Here is a 26,679-nt window from a genome sequence, read left to right on the forward strand (position 1 = left end):
TGTGATCACCCCCCCCACTACTGTGATCACCCCCCCCCACCTACTGTGATCACCCCCCCCCCACTACTGTGATCACCCCCCCCACTACTGTGATCACCCCCCCACTACTGTGATCACCCCCCCCCCACTACTGTGATCACCCCCCCCCACTACTGTGATCACCCCCCCCCACTACTGTGATCACCCCCCCCACTACTGTGATCACCCCCCCCACTAATGTGATCACCCCCCCCACTACTGTGATCACCCCCCCCACTACTGTGATCACCCCCCCCCACTACTGTGATCACCCCCCCCCACTACTGTGATCACCCCCCTTCACAAACAGCCATGGTGTGTTTCCAGGAATCGCATTATTCTAACTGTTCCTTTATTAGAGAGGACATCCTCATTTTTTACATGTATGGAGGCCGTATCCACCATGCAACAACCTGGCAAAATCACTGCTGAGATAAGATCAGTTAGTACAGAGCTCTAATGTAAAAAACTCGCCATCCCTGTGCTGAGTTCCAGGGTCTGTACACCTGCTGTGCCCATTATGAAGAGTTCCCACCATCCCTGTGCTGAGTTCCCGGGTCTGTACACCTGCTGTGCCCATTATGAGGGGTTCCCACCATCCCTGTGCTGAGTTCCCGGGTCTGTACACCTGCTGTGCCCATTATGAGGGGTTCCCACCATCCCTGTGCTGAGTTCCCGGGTCTGTACACCCGCTGTGCCCATTATGAGGGGTTCCCACCATCCCTGTGCTGAGTTCCCGGGTCTGTACACCCGCTGTGCCCATTATGAGGGGTTCCCACCATCCCTGTGCTGAGTTCCCGGGTCTGTACACCCGCTGTGCCCATTATGAGGGGTTCCCACCATCCCTGTGCTGAGTTCCCGGGTCTGTACATCCGCTGTGCCCATTATGAGGGGTTCCCACCATCCCTGTGCTAAATTTGTCCTTATCTTCTGCCACGGAGTCTCTCTTAAATGATTCTCTGTAGTGGCCGCATTCATTTTCTTCTTCAGGCCTAGAACCTCTGCAAGTACAGAAAAATAAGTTTTGATCCTGCCAGAAATTCAGTGCTTGTGTCACTTCTGGTGGACTGAACTGAAATCTCCAACAATGTAATCCATTTCCCCAGCTGTCCGAACTACAGAACCCCCCCCCCCCCCAGGATATGGAGGAGAATGGGGGGGGGGGCTCTCTGGTCTTGTAACCTGTTTACAATGCTGCTCCTCCATACAGTGCAGTTACCGTTGGCAACCAAGGACAGGAAGTGTGTTACTGGCGGGATCACCAGGCGAAATCTGATATCTAAGGGACAGGTCAGCGGTCTTTTTTGGTTTAGGTACACTTTACAATTCCGTTCACATATATGTAAATTGGATGTGTTTTGAACCATGACGTGAACCAAACCGGCCTTCTATGGAGCCGCTTCACATATGTGTGGTGCAGCGGCATTGCAAATTTCTGAGCGCGGTTCAGATGCGAAATTCAGGCTCATTGCTTTCTATAAGTGCTGCGCAAACTGTTGTATAATAATAATAATAATATAAGAACACTTCTGAATCACACATGTCATCAGTTTAGAATACGAATTGAGAAAGAAAGACCCCCCCAATCCATATCCCCCCCCCCCCCAATCTATTAGGCCCTTATGGTCTGGTATGTATTTTAAGGGGAACCCATGGCAAAATAAAATATATTTTTTAAAAACAGCATGCCCCCCCAATCCGTACCAGACTCTTATCTGAGCATGCGGCCCAGCTGATCAAAAAATGAGGGGGGGCGACGACAAGCGAGCACCCCCCCCCCGAACCATACTAGGTCACATGCCTCCCCTAAGCACCTTTTCTTTTCTTCTTGATCCCGACCCCCTGCCCCCATGTGAATGAGTATGGGGTACATTATACCCCTACTCATTCATCAAAAAAAGTGTCAGAAATAAATAAACACAGAGACAGTTTTTTGACAAATTTTGATACACAAAAAGCAAAAACGATGTCCCGGTGTAGATCCAGTATAAAGAGGTCCGCAACTGTCGCTGGCTCCAGCCTTCTGCCAGCTCTGCTGTCTGACGGTTCTTAAATAACTAAAGGGCGGGGCCACCCGATGATGCAACCAGGTGACCCCGCCCCCCTTATGACATCATCAACCCAGCATATACCCTTCCCATGTTGCGGGCGTGTGGCCTGGTATGGTTCAGGAGGGGGAGGGGGGTGAGGGACCCCACGCCATTTTAGTTTCTAATTTTGGCATGGATTTCCCCTTAAGGCTGGGTTCACACTATTGCGATTTTGGATGTGGGTTTCCCCTGCATCCAATTCGCATGGTAGGAGATTGTGGCTGGCTCTCTATGGAGCCTGTTCACGTATCTCCGCTGTGGCTCCGGTGCCAATTTGCACAGGGATCCTGTTTGCGTCTTTTGGTCCATTTCAGGTCCGAATTCAGCCCCAAAATTTGTGCTGAAATTGGACCTTAAACGGTGAACGGGGACACACCGGACCCCTGCTGTGAGCCGCATGCGGCAATAGTGTGAACCCAGCCCAAAATACATACCAGATCCGAAGGGTCTGGTATAGAATGGGGGAGGGGCCCAGGCAGATTTTTTTAAATAAAATTTTAATGCTGGAAATTCTTTGCTTTACATTCAGCTGTCGGCGGGGAACCCGCTGACAGCTGATAAGTCATCAGCAAAGAAAACGGAGGTGGAATTCGCATCGGACTAATATTTGTGTCTTAAAGCAGAAGTAAACTTATCAATTAAAGGCTTTCCCATTTAAAAAGCTCACCTTACATAAGGTCCATATAGGTCCTGAGCAATTCAGGGCAACCTATTCCTCCTCAATACGCTGAGGTCCAATGAGCGAAAGGGGCGGGGCCAGGGTTAGAAAGGCTGGGGAGGAAAGCGCTAGATCAGGGATATCCAATTAGCGGACCTCCAGCTGTTGCAAAACTACAAGTCCCATCATGCCTCTGCCTCTGGGTGTCATGCTTGCGGCGGTCAGAGTCTTGCTATGCCTCATGGGACTTGTAGTTCCGCAACAGCTGGAGGTCCGCTAATTGCATATCCCTGCGCTAGATGATACTGCCAGGAAATGGGGCGGGGCTCTATCTGACTTGCTTCTAATGCACATTGTGAGAAGCTCACAGTGTGCGGTGAAATCGGTGTAAGTTTCAGTCCAGGGGGAGGAGCCGGCACAACCGTGCAAGACTGAAATGGGGGACATCTAGTGGCATTCAGCCCGGATTTGCTCTGTTTTTACCCTTTAGAGCCACTTGCAGCATCCGGCTGCTTTCAAATTTCAGCTAGTGTGCGGGGAAATAAAAGCTGTGCTAGAAGATTTTAGTGGAAATGTATAATATTTTTAGAGTTTTGGCTCCGTGGTCTCTTCTAGAAGTCACGGTGCGTTCAGCGCAATGCCCCCCCCCCCCCAAGGAGAAGAGGAAGCGTGGGACTGGAGGGTAAATGGCGGAGGGACGCGGTGATCTATCACGGCTCTCCGGTGACGGATGGATAGATTGAGAAAGTAACTCAATAATCTTCCATTTTTCCTGGTTATTCACAGATCATTGAGCTTTATCATTAATAAAGTGGCGGAGCGCTCCTCGTGCCCTTGTATGTATTCTCTCCAGGACTCCGCCAGTCTCGTTTTTACATTAAATCTCCCCGAATTCATCTCACATCTGTGTGCGCAGTGAGGAGGTGCGCGCCTGGAGTGCCAAGTCCTCTCTACGGAGAGAGCAAAAGTAACGTCTCCCCCGTCTCCCCTTATAGAATAATGCTGAACTCCGCCGTTGTTTTGTGTTTCTTCCATTCCGGAGTTCACATCTACGTCTGTCATTGCGCAAAATCGCGTACAGAAACGCGCTGCCCTTTAGCAAGTATTGTTAATGGCACCCCCACCCCCCCTCCCGTACTTCGTGTGCACCACGCTTCACGGTGCCGTAGCTCTATGTGGTTTGGGGCATGGAGTTTTTGAAAAAAGAATGGACCTCCTTTTCCGCGTTTCTTGTGCACGATCCGCGGAAGCACGCTTAAAACGCATGGAAGCACGCGCCCTTGTAGGTGAGAAACGGGCCTAACTGTAAAAGGGCTGCATCAATAAATTCCTGATATGTGACAATATATAGCAACAGTATCACTTTTCAGAAAATAACTTTAACCCCTTCCAGCCGACCGCACACATACGTGCGGCCTCAGGGCTGGTGCAAGGATTTTTGACACCCCAGGTGAAACTTCATTTTGCGCCCCCCCCAATTGGCTCCGCCCCTGAATCCACCCCCCTTTGCTCCCGCCCCTGAATCCACCCCCTTTGCCTGAGCATCAGTGTGATAGGAGCTGGCGCTAGAGGAAGCATGCGGCTGCAGTAGAGAGCAGGTTGAGCAAGTTTGCCCACTTACAAAGAAATGAAGGGTCTATCATTTTTTTATCCTAGGTGTATTTTCAATGATAGAGACAGAATATCAACCAACGATCCACAAAAAAAAAAAAAACCATAATACAAATGTTATAAATTGAGTTGCAGTTCAGTGAGTAAAAAAAGTATCGCCAATCAAAACATGACTTAGTACTTGGTGGAGAAACCCTTGTTGGCACAGAGGTCAGACGTTCCTTGTAGTTGGTGACCAGGTTTGCACACATCTCAGGAGGTATTTTGGCCCACTCTTCTTCTTTACAGATCTTCTCTAAATCCTTAAAGTTTCTTGGCTGTCTCTTGGTAACTCGAAGTTTCAGCTCCCTCCATAAATTTTCTATAGGATGAAGGTCTGGAGACTGGCTAGGCCACTCCATGACCTTAATGTGCATCTTCTTAAGCCACGCCTTTCTTGCTTTGGCGGTATGTTTTGGGTCATTGTCATGCTGGAAGACCCATTCGTGACCCATCTTCAGTGTTCTGGCAGAGGGAAGAAGGTTCTCCTCCATTGAGGGGCCAATGGCCCCATCCATTGGCCCCTCAATGCGGCAAAGTCGGTCTGCAGCTTGAGAAAAAGACCCAAAGCATAATGTTTCCACCTCCGTGCGTCACTGTAGGGATGGTGTTCTTAGGGTCATAGTCAGCATTTTTCTTCCTCCAAACAGGGCACGTCCTCCTCAAGGCGGCACATGTACAGTCATCCCAATGAACATCTCAATGATTCAGAGAAGGATTGGGAGAAAGGGCTGTGGTCAGATGAGACCAAAATTGAGCTCTTTGGCATGAACTCGACTCGCCATGTTTGGGGGAAGAAAAATGCAGACTATGACCCTAAGAACACCAATTCTATAAATATATACCCCAATTTTATAATATGAAAGATGATGTTACGCCAAGTAAATAGATACCTAACATGTCGTGCTTTAAAATTGCACGTGCTCGTGGAATGCCACCAAAGTACGGTACCTTAAAATCTCCATAGGCGACGCTTTCGAATTTTCCACAGGTCACCAGTTTAGAGTTACAGGGGAGGTCTTGCACTAGAATTATTGCTCTCGCTCAGACATTCGTGGCAATACCTCACATGTGTGGTGCAAACAACTTTTACATATGTGGGCGTGACCTACCTATGCGTTCACTGCTTCACGTAAAATGTTTACATTGTCCCCTTAAAATTTTTGTGTTGATCACTTTTATTGCTGTTGCAAGGAATATAAACATCCCTTGCGATAACAATACAGCATGATGGGTCCTCTTTATGGGTAAATCTGGGTTTGAATCTGCCTGAGGAAAAAAAAAAATACCGGGGTTAAGGCATCTAGCTGCAGCCATAACCCCGGTATTTAATCTCAAAATCATGACATACATTTACAGTTAGGCGGTCGGAAAGTGGTTAGTGATGGAGTCGCATGACTAAGCCCTTTGGGTGGGATGAAATGCGTTGGGACATGGCCCCGGATTGTGCTGGGATTACAGTGCCTTTAAAAAGTATTCATATCCCTTGACATTTTCCACATTTTGTCATGTTACAACCAAAAACGTAAATGTATTTTATTGGGATTTTATGCGATAAACCAACACAAAGTGGCACATAATTGTGAAGTGGAAGGAAAATGATAAATGGTTTTCAACATCTTTTACAAATAAATATGTGAAAAGTGTGGGGGGTATTTGTATTCAGCCCCCTTTACTCTGATACCCCTAACTAAAATCTAGTGGAACCAATTGCCTTCAGAAGTCACCTGATTAGTAAATAGAGTCCACCTGTGTGTAATTTAATCTCAGGATAAATACAGCTGTTCTGTGAAGCCCTCAGAGGTTTGTTAGAGAATCTTTGAACAAACAGCATCATGAAGGCCAAGGAACACACCAGACAGGTCAGGGATTAAGTTGTAGAGAAGTATAAAGCAGGGTTAGGTTATAAAATAAATCTCCCAAGCTTTGAACATCTCACGGAGCTCTGTTCAATCCATCATCGGAAAATGGAAAGAGTATGGCACAACTGCAAACCTACCAAGACATGGCCGTCCACCTAAACTGACTGGCCGGGCAAGGAGAACATTCATCAGAGAAGCAGCCAAGAGGCCCATAGTAACTCTGGAGGAGCTGCAGAGATCCACAGCTCAGGTGGGAGAATCTGTCCACAGGACAACTATTAGTCGTGTTCTCCACAAATCTGCCCTTTATGGAAGAGTGACAAGAAGAAAGACATTGGTGAAAGAAAACCATAGGAAGTCCTGTTTTCAGTTTGTGAGAAGCCATGTGGAGGACACAGCAAATGTGGAAGAAGGTGCTCTGGTCAGATGAGACCAAAATTGAACTTTTTGGCCTAAAAGCAAAACTAACAATGCACATCACCCTGAACACACCATCCCCACCGTGAAACATGGTGGTGGCAGCATCATGTTGTAAGGATGTGTCACGTACCTGGTAGGAAGAGCCTGGGTATGCAGAGGAAGGCTTCTCTTACTTCTCTGACTCGGGGCCCCTGGTAGAGTAGACAGGTGGCGCAGGAGTGCAGAGTCGCACGAGGGCCGGTAGTCGTGGTAGCTGCTGGGCTTCCAGTTGAGTGATGTGCCAGATGACAGCGGATGCAGGTATGCTGTGGATACAGGACAGCGGATGCAGGCAGGCTGTAGGTACAGGACAGTGGATGCAGGTATGCTGTGGATTCAGGTCAGCGGTACCGGAGCTACACATGCTGGAAGCAGAAGACTGGAGCAGGGTCGGACAGGCCGGGTCATACACAGTGCGGTCAGATAAGGTACAGATGCAAAGACTGGAGAGTGGTCAAAGTTCAAGCCAGGGTCGATGCAGGTGGAGAGCAGGAATAGTCAAAGGAAGCCGGGTAGGTAACTGGAATCAGATGCAGATAAACAGAAAATGGGACCCTCACGGGAACGCTGTAGACAAGACAGCACTGGATCTGTGTACTGATCTGGTTTAAATAGCCCATTTGGCGCCCTCATCTGTCACAGAATGCGTCGCCGGCGCCGCGCATCCTTGTGCGCATGTGCTAACCTACGTTAGCACACGCTAACGCAGCTTCCCTAAGACAGTTTGGGGAACAGGTGTTGGCCTCCGGGGAACAAGAGTTGGCCTGCAAGTAACATTTCTTCCTCTGGTAAGCCTTTCCTGCCATTGCCCCCTCCCAATGGGCAGCCTCTGGATGCCCAACTGGGCCAACTTTCCTGGATGGGAACGGTTGGATGCTTGGACAAGTCTCTTGGCGTGAATATTATTTTCAGGTTCCCAAGAATTTTCCTCAGGTCCATAACCTTTCCATTTAATCAGATACTGGGTTTTGTTTCTCCTTTTTCTGCAATCTAGAATTGCCTCAACATCATACTCCTCCTCCCCGTCAACCATCATCGGCTCAGGTAGACCCGGATCAGGAGTTGCAGGTTTTAGTAAAGTTACGTGAAAGACTGGATGAATTCTGAAGGTAACTCTAGCTCATAGGCGACGTCATTGATTTTTCTCTTCAATGGAAATGGCCCCACAAACTAAGGTCCTAGTTTCTTTGATGGACAAGCCAGTTTTAAATTTTATAGTGGACAGTAGGGATGAGCTTCGTGTTCGAGTCGAACCCATGTTCGACTCGAACATCGGCTGTTCGATCGTTCGCCGAATTGCGAACGTTATGGGCCGTTCGCGCTAAATTCGTGTGGCGCGTCACGGCCCATAATTCACTGCGGCATCGCAGTGCATTGCTGGCTGATGATTGGCCAAGCATGCACTATGACCCGCATGCTTGGCCAATCACAGCGCCGTCAGTAGAGAGAGCTGTAATTGGCCAAAGCCAGGGTGGCTTTGGCCAATTATGGCTCAGGGGATTTAGTACACACCCCACACTATATAAGGCCGCCTGCACGGCGGCCCTGTGTAGTGTGTGTTCCGGTGTGCTGAGAGATAGAGAGAGAGAGAGACAGTGTCATTTGATTTGAGTTAGATAGATTAGGCAGAACAGTCAGTCAGTTAGCTGCACTTACAGTGTATTGTGTATATATATGCATCCCAGGTGTTGCATATATATATATATATACACTGTATTCAGTTTAGCTAGATCCGTTCCTGTTATCTTCTATCTAGACTATTTACATTTAATGCAGTGCGTCCTGCTCACAGTGTTCAGCTAGATCCGTTCCTGCAATTTACATTTAGTGCAGTGCGTCCTGCTCACAGTGTTCAGCTAGATCCGTTCCTGCAATTTACATTTAGTGCAGTGCGTCCTGCTCACAGTGTTCAGCTAGATCCGTTCCTGCTATTTACATTTAGTGCAGTGCGTCCTGCTCACAGTGTTCAGCTAGATCCGTTCCTGCTATTTACATTTAGTGCAGTGCGTCCTGCTCACAGTGTTCAGCTAGATCCGTTCCTGCTATTTACATTTAGTGCAGTGCGTCCTGCTCACAGTGTTCAGCTAGATCCGTTCCTGCTATTTACATTTAGTGCAGTGCGTCCTGCTCACAGTGTTCAGCTAGATCCGTTCCTGCTATTTACATTTAGTGCAGTGCGTCCTGCTCACAGTGTTCAGCTAGATCCGTTCCTGTTATCTTCTAGACTATTTACATTTAGTGCAGTGCGTCCTGCTCACAGTGTTCAGCTAGATCCGTTCCTGTTATCTTCTAGACTATTTACATTTAGTGCAGTGCGTCCTGCTCACAGTGTTCAGCTAGATCCGTTCCTGCTATTTACATTTAGTGCAGTGCGTCCTGCTCACAGTGTTCAGCTAGATCCGTTCCTGTTATCTTCTAGACTATTTACATTTAGTGCAGTGCGTCCTGCTCACAGTGTTCAGCTAGATCCGTTCCTGTTATCTTCTAGACTATTTACATTTAGTGCAGTGCGTCCTGCTCACAGTGTACAGCTAGATCCGTTCCTGTTATCTTCCTACTGACAGGCAGGCTTGTCTGGTTACAGTATATAAAGCTACCTGAAGAAAATTACAGGTGTTCTATTTGATCCTATTAGTACCACAGTCAGGCAGCTAGACTATTTACATTTAGTACAGTGCGTCCTGCTCACAGTGTTCAGCTAGATCCGTTCCTGTTATCTTCCTACTGACAGGCAGGCTTGTCTGGTTACAGTATATAAAGCTACTTGAAGAAAATTACAGGTGTTCTATTTGATCCTATTAGTACCACGGTCAGGCAGCTAGACTATTTACATTTAGTACAGTGCGTCCTGCTCACAGTGTACAGCTAGATCCGTTCCTGTTATCTTCCTACTGACAGGCAGGCTTGTCTGGTTACAGTATATAAAGCTACCTGAAGAAAATTACAGGTGTTCTATTTGATCCTATTAGTACCACGGTCAGGCAGCTAGACTATTTACATTTAGTACAGTGCGTCCTGCTCACAGTGTACAGCTAGATCCGTTCCTGTTATCTTCCTACTGACAGGCAGGCTTGTCTGGTTACAGTATATAAAGCTACCTGAAGAAAATTACAGGTGTTCTATTTGATCCTATTAGTACCACGGTCAGACAGCTAGACTATTTACATTTAGTACAGTGCGTCCTGCTCACAGTGTTCAGCTAGATCCGTTCCTGTTATCTTCCTACTGACAGGCAGGCTTGTCTGGTTACAGTATATAAAGCTACTTGAAGAAAATTACAGGTGTTCTATCCCAGCTTAGTGCAGCTACAGGCCATTAGTATGTCTGGAAGGCCAAGAAGGAGAGGCAGACAGTCACAAGCCAATAAGAGAGGGCAAGCAGGCTCTGTGTCTAGTGCTGGTCGTGGAGACGGTGCATCCTCATCAGCACGTGGCCATGGGACACGCTTGGCCTTTTTTTCGGCAGCTGGCCGTGTTGAGCCGCAACATGCGGAAGACTTGGTCGAGTGGATGACCAAGCCGTCCTCATCCTCCTCATCCTCTCTCACCCATGCCCAGGGTGCTTTGTCTGGCAAAGCAGCGGCCTCTTCCCTCAGCTCAATGTCATCAGTGACTCCTTCCCTAGCTCCACCATGTCCTCATGAGGATTCCCTCGAACTGTTTGACCACAGTGTTGGGTACATGCTCCAGGAGGATGCCCAGCGTTTGGAAGGCTCTGATGACGATACTGAGCTCGATGAAGGCAGTAACATGAGCACGGACAGAGGGGGTGCCCAAGAAGGACAGCAATCTGGCAGTCATGCTCCCCCTGCTGCAGCATACTGCCAGGTTTGCTCCAGTGATGAGGAGGGAGGGGATGATGAGGTCACTGACTCAACGTGGGTGCCTGATAGGAGAGAGGAGGAGGAGGAGGAGGAGGAGGCGGCGGCACATCACCAACGAGGCAGGATGCCCTCCAGGGGCCAGCCTAAGGGCAGCACATTGACTGCATCACACCCCAAAGCTCCACATGTGCAGGGCGCTGCAGTCTCTGCGCGTTATTCAAAAAGTTCTTTGGTGTGGGCCTTTTTTGAGACGAGTGCATCAGATCGCACCGCTGCTATTTGCAACATATGTCTCAAGCGTATCTCGCGTGGCCAAAACATCTCCCGCTTGGGTACCACATGCTTGACCAGACATATGTTGACCTGCCATGCAGTTCGTTGGCAAGCGTATCTAAAAGACCCACACCAAAGAACAAAGAGGATCTCTCCTTGCTCCTCATCAGCTGAGATTTCCAACCCCACTAGACCTTCAGTCCTCTCTGAGACCTGCAGTGAGAGGAATGAAGGTGTAGAATTAGGTGTGTCACAGCCAAGTACTTGTGGGCAATCTGCTTTTGGTACACCGACGTCAGATTGTACCAGGCAAATTTCCCTGCCCCAGCTGCTGCACCGTCGAAAGAAGTTTGCTCCCAGCCATCCACATGCCCAGCGGTTGAATGCTAGCTTGGCAAAATTGCTAGCACTTCAACTGCTGCCTTTTCAGTTGGTAGACTCTGCCCCCTTCCGTGAGTTTGTGGAATGTGCGGTTCCTCAGTGGCAGGTACCCAAACGCCACTTTTTCTCACGGAAGGCGATTCCGGCTCTCTACCGGCATGTGGAAGGCAATGTCCATGCCTCGCTGGACAGGGCGGTCAGCGGTAAGGTGCATATTACCGCTGACTCATGGTCCAGCAGGCATGGACAGGGACGTTACCTAAGTTTCACGGCGCATTGGGTGACTCTGCTGGCAGCTGGGAAGGATGCAGGACAAGGTGCAGTAGTGTTGGAGGTTGTTCCGCCACCACGCCTCCAAAATGCTGATTGTGACACACCTCTCTCCTCCACCCCCTCCTCTTCTTCTTCCTCCATGGCCTCTTCCTCGGAACCAGCGGTGCTCCGTAGGCGTTCAAGGGGCTACGCAAGTACGCAGGCCAAAAGATGCCATGCGGTGCTTGAGCTGGTGTGCTTGGGGGACAGGAGCCACACTGGGGCAGAGGTTCTGTCAGCTCTGCAGGGGCAGGTTCAGAGGTGGTTGACGCCACGCCAACTTAAGGCAGGAATGGTGGTTTGCGACAATGGCACCAACCTCCTCTCTGCCCTCCGACAGGGACAAATGACCCATGTGCCCTGTTTGGCTCACGTCCTTAACTTGGTGGTGCAGCGGTTCTTGGGCAGGTACCCGGGCTTACAGGATGTCCTGAGGCAGGCCAGAAAGTCTGTGTGCATTTCCGCCGGTCATATAATGCCAGTGCTCGGCTGACGGACCTCCAAAAGGAGTTTAACCTGCCCAAGAACCGCCTAATCTGTGACATGCCCACCAGGTGGAACTCAACGTTGGCCATGCTGCAGCGGCTGCACACGCAGCAGAGGGCCATCAATGAGTACCTGTGCGACTATGGCACCAGGACAGGGTCAGGGGAGCTTGGTTTTTTTTCCCCACGCCAGTGGGCCATGATCAGGGATGCATGCACTGTCCTGTCACCATTCGAGGAGGCCACGAGGATGGTGAGCAGTGACAGTGCATGCATCAGTGACACTGTCCCCCTTGTCCACCTGTTGGAGCACACGCTGCGTGGAATAATGGACAGGGCACTTGAGGCAGAACAGAGGCAGGAAGAGGAGGACTTCCTTAGCTCTCAAGGCCCCCTTTATCCAGACAGTGTTCCTGCGTGCCCGCCGATCACACAGGAAGAGGACGAGGAGGAAGAGGAGGAGGAGGAAGATTGTGTCAGTATGGAGGTGGAGCCTGGCACTCAGCATCAGCAGCAGTCTTTAAGGGATCAGTCCCAAGAAACACATGGACTTGTACGTGGCTGGGAGGAGGTGGCTGCGGACCATGTCGTTCTTAGTGACCCAGAGGACTCCGGACCGAATGCCTCAGCAAACCTACGCTGCATGGCCTCCCTGATCCTGCAAAGCCTGCGTAAGTATCCTCGTATTCGTGGTATCAAGGAGAAGGACCAATACTGGCTGGCAACCCTCCTTGATCCACGTTACAAGGGTAAGGTTGCGGACCTTATCTTGCCATCGCAGAGGGAGCAGAGGATGAAACATCTTCGGGAGGCCTTGCAGAAAGGTCTGTGCAACGCGTTCCCAGAGACTGGGAGGTTACAAACTCCTGTTTCTGGACAACGTGTTGCTGAGGCTTCGGTCAGTCAAAGAAGGAGCGGTGGAGAAGGTGGCCGTCTGACCGATGCGTTCAGACAATTTTTTGGTCCGCAGCCCCAAGGTATGATCGGTTCCAGCAACCATCGCCAGCGTCTGTTTTACATGGTGCAGGAATACCTAGGGGCAAGATCAGACTTGGACACCTTTCCCACCGAAAATCCTCTGGGTTACTGGGTCTTGAGGATGGATCACTGGCCAGAGCTTGCACAGTATGCAATTGAGCTACTGGCCTGTCCTGCATCCAGCGTTCTTTCGGAACGCACATTCAGTGCTGCTGGAGGCGTGGTAACCGATCACAGGGTGCGTCTGTCCACCGACTCGGTCGATCGGCTGACCTTCATAAAAATGAATGAGTCTTGGATCACCACCAGCTACCAAGCACCTGATGCTGATGTAACCGAATAATTTTTTTTGAAATCTCATCCCTTCAAAGACTGCCTATGCTGATGCTGAGTGACTATCCCTGAGTAATTATCCTCTTCCTCCTCAATCATCACGCTGATAGCTTGTAAGAACATTTTTGGTTCTGGGCGCCACCACCAGTGCCTAAGGCACAATTTTTCAGCCCCTGTTTAACAGGGGCGTGTAATTACAATTTTTGATGTAATACTTTGCAGCAGGGCTCGTTCCTGCATTCCAACTAGAGTGTCTGTGAGGGGTTGCAGTGTTGTGGCACCAGCACCAGTGCCTAAGGCCCAATTTTTCTGCCCCTGTCTAACAGGGGCGTGTAATTACAATTTTTGATGCAATACTTTGCAGCAGGGCTCGTTCCTGCGTTCCAACTAGAGTGTCTGTGAGGGGTTGCAGTGTTGTGGCACCAGCACCAGTGCCTAAGGCCCAATTTTTCTGCCCCTGTCTAACAGGGGCGTGTAATTACAATTTTTGATGCAATACTTTGCAGCAGGGCTCGTTCCTGCGTTCCAACTAGAGTGTCTGTGAGGGGTTGCAGTGTTGTGGCACCAGCACCAGTGCCTTAGGCCCAATTTTTCTGCCCCTGTCTAACAGGGGCGTGTAATTACAATTTTTGAAGCAATACTTTGCAGCAGGGCTCGTTCCTGCGTTCCAACTAGAGTGTCTGTGAGGGGTTGCAGTGTTGTGGCACCAGCCCCAGTGCCTAAGGCCTAATTTTTCAGCTCCTGTTCAACAGGGGCATATAATTACAATTCTTGATCTAATATTTCACAGCAGGGCCCTGTGAGGGCTTACAGCAGTGGTTCTCAACCTGGGGGTCGGGACCCCTTCGGGGGTCGAATGTTGATTTGCCAGGGGTCACCGAATCCTGGGCTGTTCCTGAAGCCCGCACCACTCTCCCAGTCTTTTTGCGGCCGCCCAGCAGGGCTGTCCCTGGAGCCTGTGGCCGCCCACTCAGCCTCTTTGCAGCTGCCCATTCAGTTCACGACATGGCTGGGGGGCAGAGACTAGAGGTCAGCTGACTGGGGAGGAATGTGAAGTGGGAGGGGCTGGAGGAGACCCTATCTCCTGATTTCGGCATAGGTGTCACTGTTACGAGACACCACAAAGTCGGAGACACAGTGAGTAACACTACCTGTGATTAGAGTTGCCATTAAAAGTCCCCACTACAGTTCTCAGATCATCAGATGACCTTTATCAAGAGCGCCTAAGTTGGTTGATCAGAACTCCCCCCGCCAGCACTGCCACTCATCCCAACTCCCCGCCAGCACTGCCACTAATCCCATTCCCCCCACCAGCACTGCCACTGATCCCAACTCCCTGCTAGCACTGCCACTGATCCCATTCCCCCCACCAAGGAGTAAAAATAGAGAATACATGGACGGGAGAGAAAAAGAGGGGGAGGAACAAAGAAAGGGAGGGAAAGAACAAGAAACACGGCTATAGAGAGGGATGGGGAAAAAAACTAAAATATAGGATAGAGAGGTAAAAGGGAAAGAAATGAGAACAAAGAGAAAGAGTGGTACATCCTAAAATGTACAATACGGGGGTTTAATTCTGTACGATTGGAAGGGACTCAGGGAGCGCTAAATGCCGACAACCCACGCTAGGAAAATAATTTTACTGTTAGGGGTCCCCACAACTTGGTAAATTTTATCAAGGGGTCACGGCTCTAGAAAGGTTGAGAACCACTGGCTTACAGTGTTGTGGCCACAGCAACACCTAAGGCCCAAATTTCTGCTGAGTATATAGGGCAGGACCCTACTTTCAAACATCTAACTTACAAACGACTCCTACTTGCAAACGGAAGGAGACAACAGGAAGTGAGATGAAATCTACCCCTAGGAAGGGAAATTCTCTCCTGTAAGAGTTAATATGGGAAAACAATTTCTCCTTTCCACTGATGCTTTCCAATCCTTGTTCCACAAAAAAACCCAAATTTTCAAAAAACATTTTTCATTGGGACAAAAAAGTGAGGTGAAATCTTCTGAAGAGGAGGAAAGACAGCAAAACAAATGTCACAGGGGTGATAACCCTTCCCTATGTTTTCCAAAAAGCTTAGAAAAGATTTTTTGGCTGGAGCTAAACACGTTAAAAATGTTCAAAATTACAAACAGATTCTACTTAACAACAAACCTACAGTCCCTGTCTTGTTTGCACCGCCTGTATACTGCTGTTCAGAGTATATAGGGCCTGGTGGCCCCACACCTTTCCTTATTTTAATTTGGGTGCGGGGTTCCCCTTAATATCCATACAAGACCCAAAGGGCCTGGTAATGGACTGGGGGGTACCCATGCCATTTGTCTCACTGATTTTCATCCATATTGCCATGACCCGACATGACATTAAACCCGCAAGCAGTTTTAAATGAGATTTTTTCCTTTAAAAATGACATTTGGTGCAGGGACTGTTCTAAACACGGGAAACACGCGCCACTTTACAGGCATACTATAGACACCCCTCAGGTACGATATTTAAAGGAATATTTCACTTTTTTTTTTTTACTTTAAGCATCATTAAAATCACTGCTCCCGAAAAAACGGCCGTTTTTAAAAGTTTTTTTTGCATTGATACATGTCCCCTGGGGTAGGACCCGGGTCCCCAAACCCTTTTTAGGACAATACCATGCAAATTAGCCTTTAAAATGAGCACTTTTGATTTCGAACGTTCGAGTCCCATAGACGTCAATGGGGTTCTAACGTTCGTGCGAACTTTCGGTCCGTTCGCGGGTTCTGGTGCGAACCGAACCGGGGGGTGTTCGGCTCATCCCTAGTGGACAGCCATACCTGATCGCCAGGTTCCAAGATTAACTCCCCCCGTCTCTTCCTGTCAAATACTTTTTTTTTTTACTGTATTCCTGCGCTTTTGTTATTGCTTCTTGTAACAGTCTGCTATTGGATTCAGAGAAGGTTACTGTTTCTGAAACAGCTGCAACAGAGCATTCTGGAATTTCACTGGGCAGGAATGATGGGTGAAAGCCGTAATTGACGAAGAATGGAGATTGTCTGGTAGCAGAGTGCCGGGAATTGTTGTAAGCAAATTCAGCTAAGGGTTACAATGATACCCAGTCATTCTGAGAAAATGAAGAAAAGCAGTGTAAGTACTGCTCCAGGGTCTGGTTGGTCTTTTCTGTCTGACCATTAGTTTGAGGGTAAAAGGCTGAGGAGAAGGACAACTCAATCTTCAGTTTCAGCAAGAGATTTCCAAAATCTTGAGGTAAATTGAACCCCCTGGTCAGACACAATGTTAGCTGGGATTCCATGGAGCCTTACTATTTCCTTGATAAATCTGTGCTGTCTCAGGGGCAGATGGCGTGCCTGTCAAGGGTAGGAAATGTGCCATCTTAGACAATCGATCTACCACCACATAGATGGCCGTATAGTCTTCTGAACGGGGAAGCTCAACAATAAAAACCATTGAAATCATCTTCCAGGGTCTTTCTGGGATTGGTAATGGTTTAAGCAGACCCCATGCTTTGGTCCTGTTGCTTTTATTCCAAATATATGTAGTACAGGATTCCACATACTTCCTGCAGTCCTTTTCTAAGTGAGGCCACCAAAAGGTACGTTATACTATTTCAGAAGTTTTACTGGTTCCAAAATGTCCCGCTAATGCATGATCATGGCACAAGCCTAGAACAGGACCCAGGCTAGGTCATCTTTCAGGGCCTCTGACAGACCCATACGGAACTGATAGCAGAGGGCCGCGTCATTCCAATTCGTTCCTAGCTCTAAGTGGCCAAGAGATACGGGGCCCCAAATTCGGTTCAGAAAATGTCATTCTCTGCTGCAGAAAAGTGCTTGACATTTTCTGAACCGACTTTGGGGCCACGTATCTCAGGACCACTAGGTGCTAGGAACCCCAAATTTAGTGTGCAAACCCAGTGGATCTGGTACCACAACATATCCAAAGCTGTGGTTCCTAGCTCTAAGTGGCCCGAGATACTGGGCCCCAAAGCCGGTTCAGAAAATGTCATTCTCTGCTGCAGAAAAGTGCTTGACATTTTCTGAACCGATTTTTGGGGCCCTGTATCTCGGGGACAATTGGTGCTAGAAACCCCAGATTTGGATATTTTATGGTGCTAGTTCCACTGAGTTTGCACACTAAATTTGGTATTCCTTGCATTAAGGGGCCCCAAATTCGGTCAACTGTGTCCATCTGCAGCAATGTCATTTCGGGACCATTTGGGTTCAGAGACCCCAAATTTTGGCTGCAGCTAGGGGGCATCTAGGAACCCTTAACTACCGAGTTTGAAGTTTGGGGGACCTATGGCTGCAAATGGGCACAATGAGGCTGCAAATGGGCATTGTTGACCCTCTTTTCCACTTACAGTAGCTGTGCGTTTCTCACCCTCGTCTTATACTCGGGTCACTAAGTTTTTCCCGTTTTTTTTTTTGTGGTAAATAAGGGCCTCGACTTATACTCGGAACGACTTATACTCAAGTATATACGGCAGGTGTTCATTGGTTTTTACCATGACGTCTCCCCATTGGGGGACCTAGATATTGCTATTAAGGAATTTACAGAGGTTCTAGCCCCTCGCTGTTCTAGTCAAAACTACAACATTTAAAAAAAAAAACAAATAATAATAATAAGCTTTTACTGGCATTCCATGTTGTGTTTTTTTTTTTTTTTGTTAAATTTTTTTGATAAATACATTTGTTTTAGTAAAAAAAAAAAAACTAATTTAAACCCTGATATAGACGTTTATTGCATTGTACTATGACATCTTCCCAGTGTGGACCTAGACATGACAATAAGGACTTGACAGAGGTTCTAACCCCTCATTCTATATAAAATGACAGCATTAATTAAAATTAAAAAAAAAAAAAGGAAAAAATGATTGGCATTGTGTGTCACTTTTTTCTTTTCTTTATTATTTATTTATTTTTTTACGTCTGCTCTTTATGGCTTCCCAAGGTTGGCATAGTTTGATTGGCCTCTACCCGTCCCTACCCATCTTCTCCGACTGGCTCGCCAACAGATGCTGCTGCGCCCGCAGCCTGTTTACTTTCCTGTTACATTAGCGTTTAATTAAAGAAAACAACTAGTTGTAGGCAGTTATTTTCCGCCAGAGCTAATGAAGATTTATTTTGGGAGTGACCTTCACTGTATTAGCTGAACGAGTAATCAGCGAAATTAATAGAATAATCAAATTATACACAAACTCATAAATCATTATGAGGTGCGCTGTCAGGAGATTTTTTTCGCCTGTTAATGGGTCCTATTGTGCAGCTGTATTAAAAAAAAAAATTAAAAAAAAAATGACAGCGGCTGATTCTGCCGCTGATAGAAGCTGAAATGGCATTTAAAGGGCTGCGCGGGACGGGCCCCCGGCAGGGCAAACATTTTCACAACTCTTAATTTTGCCCGTAATATGATGTGAAGTCACCGGGGCCAAAGTTGAATCGGAGTACACCTCGCTCCCGTCTTTCACGAAATCCTTCTCATTGGCGGTGACAGGAGCATGTTAATTAGAGTGAGGAATTGCGCTTTAACCGTCTGTCGTTCGGGGTTAATGGCATCAAAGCTTCAGCAGGTACATCAGCTGCGGTCAAGTCTGGTCTGAATAGACTATTGTGATGTCTCCGAGGACTGCAAGGCTGATCAAGCTCAAGGAACGCCTTGTGTGTTTTTGGGTTTTTTTTTTTTTTGGTTTTTTTTTCCCCTATGGCTGGTTCCTCCTGCAAAAAAAAATGTTGGCTTGTCATTAATGTGTTTCCTCGTTTTTTTTCTTTTTTTTTGTTTGACACATGCAGATAGCAATCACTTGTTCTTAGTATGTAGTGAGTGCCCAATGCATTACACCTTTGTGCTGTCAACACACAGTTCAGTTTTGTCTTGTGCATCCATGCCGCACATCCACCGTTCTCTTCTCAAAGCAGCTGTACCCGACACCATTTCTTTTTTCTAATTGCCTTCAATTTTTTTTTTTTTTAAGTGGGGGATATAGTCCAATAATTCATTACTAGCACATAGATTAACCCTTTCATGACCAGAGGTAATTTATTCCTAGATGCCCATGGCAGATCAAGAAGTATCAGCAGAGCCATTTTCTCTCCCTTGCATCCTAGAATTTTTATTTTTTTTTAGGCAATTTCTTGGTTCAGAACATTATATCTTTTTGGTTTTGTAGTTTACCCTAAAGTATTATACATCTTTATTTGGGGACATATAAGGCATTTATTTGGTAGAAAATTTGGATACTTTATTATTATTATTGTGTTTTTTTTTCTGTAATTTCTTTCACTTTTTGGGGGGTGATGCATTCCAATACTAAATAGCCTGCACGTAGATTAACCCTTTCGTGACCAGAGGTAATTGATTTCTAGATACCCAGGACAAACTCTATTGACCTGGGTAATCTATCTATTGATTTAGTTTTATTGACTTATAATTATTATTTATTGAATAAATAATATGATTAACAAAACGTCTTCTTCTTCCTCTTTCTCCTTCTTCCTCTTTCTCCTTCTTCCTCTTTCTCCTTCTTCCTCCTCCTCCTTCCTCCTCCTCCTCCTTCCTCCTCCTCCTCCTCCTCCTCCTTCTCCTCCTCCTCCCTCCCTCCCTCCCTCCCTCCCTCCCTTCCTCCCTCCCTTCCTCCCTTCCTTCCTTCCTTCCTTCCTTCCTTCCTTCCTTCCTTCCTTCCTTCCTTCCTTCCTTCCTTTCTTCCTTCTTCCTCCTTCCTTCTTCCTTTCTTGAGTCCCAGATTTCTTCTTATTCTTATTATTATTATGTATTGATTTGTTTTTTAAGGACATGTACATTTATTTTTTGGTAACCCGAGTTCCTGGGCCTTTTTTACTCCCTTGAGTCACAACATTTTTTATTTATTAACAAATTAGTTTATTGATCAATAATCATTATTTATTGAATAATTATTATGATTAACAAAACTTCTTCCTTCTTCTTCCTTCTTCTTCCTGCTTCTTCTTCCTTCTTCTTCCTTCTTCTTCCTTCCTCCTCCTTCCTCCTTCCTTCTTCCTTCTTCTTCCTTCCTCCTTTCTCCTTCCTCCTCCTTCCTCCTCCTTCCTCCTTCTTTCTTCTTCCTTCTTTCTTTCTTCCTTCCTTCCTTTCTATTTCTTCTTCTTCTTCTTCTTCTTCTTCTTCCTTCTTTCTTCTTTCTTCTTTCTTTTTTCTTTTTTCTTTTTTCTTCTTTCTTCTTTCTTTTTTCTTCTTTCTTTTTTCTTTTTTCTTCTTTCTTCCTCCCTCCTCCCTCCTCCCTCCTCCCTCTTTCTTCCTCCCTCCTCCCTCTTTCTTCTTTCTTCTTTCTTCTTCTTGCTTCTCCCTTTTTTTAGGTAGCTTAAGTAACTGGGCCTTTTTCACTCCTTTGAGTCCAAACATTTTTTAACTATTAATACATTTGTTTATTGATCAATAATTTATACAATTTTTTTACCATAAATACATTTATTTATTTATTTATTTTAAATAGCTTGAGGTCCTGCGCCCCCCCCCCCCCCCCCTTGAGTTCCAGAGGCATTTATTTGATAGCAAATTTGGATACACATTTCTGCTTATTTTTTTTGGGGAGATACATTCCGATAATGGATAACCAGGACCTATATTAAAGCTGGGTTCACACTGTGTGCGGAGCGGCTCGCAGCAGGGGTCCGGTGAATCCCTGTTCTCCATTTCAGGGGCAAATCAGGCTTGCATTTTTGCCTGAATTCGGACTCGAAACAGAGCCAAAGACGTACAGGACCTCTGTACAATCTTCTCCGCAGCCGCCCTGGAGCGGTGTGAACTGTCTCCATTGAGAGCTGGACACACGCTCCTGTCATGCGAATTGGATGCAGGAAAACCGCATTTTTTTGAGGACATGTACATTTCTTCTGGTAACTTGAGATTCCAGGCCATTTTCTGCCCATTAAATCCCAGAATGTTGGTTTTTTTTTTTTGTTTGTTTTTTTTTCCTGTTTAGGTAATGCCTTCCTTTAGATCAGCCATTCTCAACCAGGGTTCTGTGTAATTCTGGGGTTCCTCCAGAGGTTGCTAGGGGTTCCTTAAGCTGTGGCTGATGAACCACCTTCTTGATGGTGCCTACAGAGTTCAAGGTTCAGCATTACTTAGCAAAGCCAGCAGCATGACACAAAATATCTTTTTAGCTGTCTTTAAGGGTGGCATTCTGAGCACCACTTTAAGGGGAACATTCTTCCTATTGACCACCAGTATAAGAGGCATTGTTCCTATTGACCCCCGATGAATTGGTTTTAGTAAGGGTTCATCGAGACCTGAAAATTTATTTTTGGGGTTCCTCTAGGGTTAAAAGGTTGGAAAAGCCTGTTTTACATTATTATATCTTTTAGGTTTCTTAGTCTACCCTAATATATTATACGTCTTTATTTGGGGACAGATAAGGCTTTATTGGTAATATTATAAAATTATATTAAATAATTAAATTATATTAAATATATTGGTAACAAGTTTAGATATGCATTTTTTTTCCTGATTCTTCTAAGGAAAAAAATACCAACATGAATTTTCTGGCTGAAACATATACCTAGGAACTACAGACCAGTCAGTCTAACATCGTTGGTATGTAAACGATTGAAGGGGATGATAAGGGACTATATCCAATAATTTTCTGACAAAAACGGTATCATTAGTAGTAATCGGCAAGGATTTATTAAAGGTTGTTCTTGCCAAACCAACCTATTAACATTCTACGAGGAAGTGAGCTATCTAGATAAAGGAAGGTCGGTGGATCTGGTGTATCTGGATTTTGCGAAAGCATTCAATACTGCCCCCCATAAACGTTGTACTTTACAAACTGAGGTCTGTAGACCTAGGCCATAGGGTTCCTACATAGATAGAAAACTGGTTATGGGGCTTGTCCAAAGGGTGGTGATAAATAACGTATACTCAGACTGGTCTGGATTGGTAGGTGGGGTACTCCAGGGCTCTGTCTTGGGACCAATTCTGTAATTTATTCATAAATGACATAGAGAATGGGATAAATAGCTCGATCTCGGTGTTGGCTGATGACACCAAGCTAAGCAGGGCAATAACGTCACAACAAGATGTGGAAACCTTACAGGAGGACCGCAATAAAATAACGAGGTGGGCAACTACATGGCAAATGAGGTTTAATGTAAAATAATGCATTTGGGTGCCTAAAATGTGAATGCAAGTTACTCACTAGGGGGGAGAACCTCTGGGGGAATCTAGGATGGAGAAAGATCTGGGGGTCCTGGTAGAAGACAGACTGAGCAAAAGCATGCAATGTCAAGCTGCATCAAGCAAAGCCAGCAGAATATTGGTACGCATTAAAAAGGGCATATACTCCAGAGATAAAACGATTATTCTGCCACTTTATAAGACTCGGGTTCGGCCACATCTGGAGTATTCCGTCCAGTTCTGGTCACCAGTCCTCAGGAGGGAGGTGCGGAAACTGAAGAGAGTCCAGAGAAGGGCAACAAAATCAATAAGGGAATGGGAGGACCTCCGTTACGAGGAACGACTACAACCATTGAACTTTATTCTCTCTGGAGAAGAGAGCTTGAGAGGAGATAAGAAGGTGGTATACAAATACCTCAATGGTGATTCCAGCTTAGGTAGGAAGCTAGTCAGTCTCAGGGAGTATAGAAGACACGGGGCCACCCAATAAAATTGGAGGAGAAGCCATTTAACCTTAAGCTGCGTAGGGGGTTTTTCACTGTCAAGGCAGTAAGAATGTGGAACTCTCTTCCACAATCGGTGGTGTTAGCAGGAAGTATGGATAATATTTTAAAAACTCTTATCTTAGTGAGCACAGTAAACGGGGATACAGGAAATGATCATCAACACGCACACACCTACATAGGTTGAACTAGATGGACTGGTGTCTTTATTCAACCTTACCAACTATGTAACTATGTGTTTTATTGTTTTTATATTTTTTTATTTTTATTTTTTTTTTTTTAGATTCTATGTTTTGTTTCATTTTTTTTATTAATTGATTGTTTCTTTTTTATTTTATTAATATTTAATAGTTGTTTCATTGATTTATTTGATGGTTTTATATTTGATTTTGCATCATTGTTTTTTTGTTTTATTTTCTATTTGATTTTGTTTTCATACATTTTTTATTTGAAATTGTTCCATTGTTTTATTTTATTAACATTTCATTTTGTTTTCATTGTATTTTATATTTGATTTTGCGTTGTTTTATATTTTGATTTAGTTTCATTGTTTTTTTTGGGTTTTTTTACTATTTTGTATTTTTTTAATTTTGTTTCATTGTTTTATTTTATAAAAAGGTAAGTTCACCTTTACAGAAAATCTGTAAGGTGAACTTACGCTGGACCCCATCCCCTGGTCCCGCTGTACCTAAAGCTGGCGATCACCCGCTAGGAGACATCGGGTAGCCGCTTCACCGGTCCGGAGATTTGAAATCCCCGCGGCTTAATCTCCTAAACGTACCTCATAAAGGTACATATAGGAGGCATTCTAATTGGTTGGCGCCGTCACATGGACGGCGCCGACCAATCAGTACCCACCTAACGTGTTTTGTCAGGGGGGGGAGAAGAGGAAAGAAAACCGCTGGGATTTCAAATCTCTGGACAAGTAAAACGGTGACCTGACAGTGGGTGATCGCCAGCTTCAGGTGCAACGGGGGGAGGGGGGGGGGTGGTAAGGGGGGGTCCAGTGTAAGTCTAAAGGTGAACTTGCGCTTTAATATTTAATTTTGTTTCATTGATTTATGGTTTTATAATTGATTTTGCATCATTGTTTTATATTTTGATTTTGTATTATTCTTTTTTTATTTAATTTTGTTTCATTTTTTTATTTGATTTGGTTCCATTGTTTTATTTTAATATTCAATTTTGTTTCATTGTTTTATTATATTTTATTTTATTTTATGGTTGTATATTTGATTTGGCGTCATTGTTTTATTTTTTTTTAATTTTGTTTACTATTTGATTTTTTGTTTGGTTCATTTTTTATTTGATTTGGTTCCATTGTTTTATTTTAATATTTAATTTTGTTTCATGGTTTTATTTTATGGTTTTATATTTGATTTGGTGTCATTGTTTTATATTTTGATTTTGTTGTATTTACTATTTGATTTTTTTGTTTTGTTTCATTTTTTTATTTGATTTGGTTCCATTGTTTTATTTTAATTTTTTAATTTTATTTTATGGTTTTATTTTTGATTTGGCGTCATTTTGTTTTATGTTTTGATTTTGTTTCAACGTTTGTTTCATTTACGATTTGATTTTGTTTTTCATTTTTTTATTTGATTTGGTTCCATTGTTTTATTATTTGATTTTTTGTTTCATTGTTTTATTTTATGGTTTTTATAATTGATTTGGCATCATTGTTTTATATTTCGATTTTGTTTTATTTACTATTTGATTTTTTTGTTTTCATTTTTTTATTTGATTTGGTTCCATTGTTTGATTTTAATATGTAATATTGTTTTATTTTATTTTATGGTTTTATACTTGATTTGGCGTCATTTGTTTCATATTTTGAGTTTGTTTCATCGTTTGTTTTATTTACTATTTGCTTTTGTTTGTTTCATTTACTATTTGATTTTTGTTTGTTTCATTTTTTTTTTTATTTGATTTGGTTCCATTGTTTTATTCTAATATTTAATTGTGTTTCATTGTTTTATTTTATGGTTTTTATATTTGATTTGGCATCATTGTTTTATATTTCGATTTTGTTTTATTTACTATTTGATTTAATTGTTTGTTTAATGTTTTATTTGATTTGGTTCCATTGTTTTATTTTAATATTTAATATTGTTTTATTTTATTTTATGGTTTTATATTTGATTTGACGTCATTTGTTTCATATTTTGAGTTTGTTTCATCATTTGTTTTATTTACTATTTGCTTTTGTTTGTTTCATTTACTATTTGATTTTTGTTTGTTTCATTTTTTTTTATTTGATTTGGTCCCATTGTTTTATTTTAATATTTTATTTAGTTTCAATTCTTTTGTGTCCTTTTTTTTCAGGATGAGCGCGGTTTTTGGTGGGATCTACTGCTTACATCATTCCCTCCGGTGCCTGGTCATAGATGAAGAGTCCAAGCGGTAAGGAAACTTTCTTTTACTGACCTGCAACGAGAATCCCTCCGAAGCCGATTTTTGAAAGAAAAAAAAAAAAGAGGGGAAAAAAATAAACTTCAAAGGGCCTGTTGGTATTAATGACACATCAACCTTGATTAAAAGTAATCTGTGTATTGGTCCCGCAGCAGGAGAGGAGCCGGGGCCACAGTATAGAAAATAAATTAATTTTCCCTTACAATATTACTGCAGCTCCTGATCATCCAGCCTCGGAAGACAAATCATACGGGGCTGGCGGGGGGGGGGGAGGGGGCCGCGATGAGTGATGCTAAGTTTTTTCCTTGTGGCCTTAGTTCGTCTAATTGATTTTCATCGGATGACACAAAGCCCTCTGTTATTGCATTTTTAAAAATGGAGCTCACCTAAACCGGCATCAGATTAATCTCTGCTGATAATGCGTGTCACTCCAAAGAGAAAAGACTTTAATGAGTTTCGGGGAGATTGTTGTCATAAACCAGCCTGCCCTGCTGAAGGTTGACTTAACCCCTTTCCCAGAGCAACTCCACCAAGATCTACTCCGGAACCGCAGGGATCCCGATTATCACAGCCGGCGTTTCCATCAAACATACAAAATTAAACAATTCATAAATATATATGTTAAAAAAAAAAAAAAGCCAATACCAGGAGGACGACATCCCGCTCAGATTTGACATGTCCCGCCCTGCTGACCGTGTGATACGGACATGGGACCTACCCCCCATATGGGACGTGGCAGGCAGCATCCCACTTCCAGAAAGTTCTTGGATGATGTATTGGGGGCCAGTAAGGAAGTATATATATATATATATATATATATATATATATATATATATATATATATATATATATATATATATATATATATATATATATATATATATATTATATAATATATATATATATATATATATATATATATATGTGTGTGTGTGTGTGTGTGTGTGTGTGTATATATATATATATATATATATATATATATATATATATATATATATATATATATATATATATATATATTTTTTATATATATATATATATTATATTTTATATATATATATATTATATTTTATATATTATATTTTATATAATATATATATATATATATATATATATATATATATATATATATATATTTTATATATATATATATTTTTTATATTCTCTCTCTCTCTCTATAATATATATTTTATATATATATATATTATAGAGAGAGAGAATATTATATATATATATATATATATATATATATATATATATATAAAATGAAATATATATTCTATAGATATATTTATATAAAATGAAA

At 44.1% G+C, this 26,679-nt stretch overlaps 1 protein-coding gene across 3 annotated transcripts in view; it reads left to right on the forward strand.

Annotated features, from left to right (window-relative positions):
* The window catches only part of CHM (CHM Rab escort protein), a 184,090-nt gene that overhangs the window by 65,111 nt on the left and 92,300 nt on the right, over window positions 1-26,679 (forward strand). For all 3 annotated transcript variants that reach the window (XM_073598122.1, XM_073598124.1, XM_073598125.1), the window contains exon 9: window positions 25,287-25,364. In XM_073598122.1, coding sequence (XP_073454223.1) covers window positions 25,287-25,364 — 78 coding nt within the window. The remainder of the gene's footprint in view (window positions 1-25,286; window positions 25,365-26,679) is intronic.

The sequence above is a fragment of the Aquarana catesbeiana genome, linkage group LG09 (assembly GCF_042186555.1).
Source record: "Aquarana catesbeiana isolate 2022-GZ linkage group LG09, ASM4218655v1, whole genome shotgun sequence".
Lineage (NCBI taxonomy): Eukaryota > Metazoa > Chordata > Amphibia > Anura > Ranidae > Aquarana > Aquarana catesbeiana.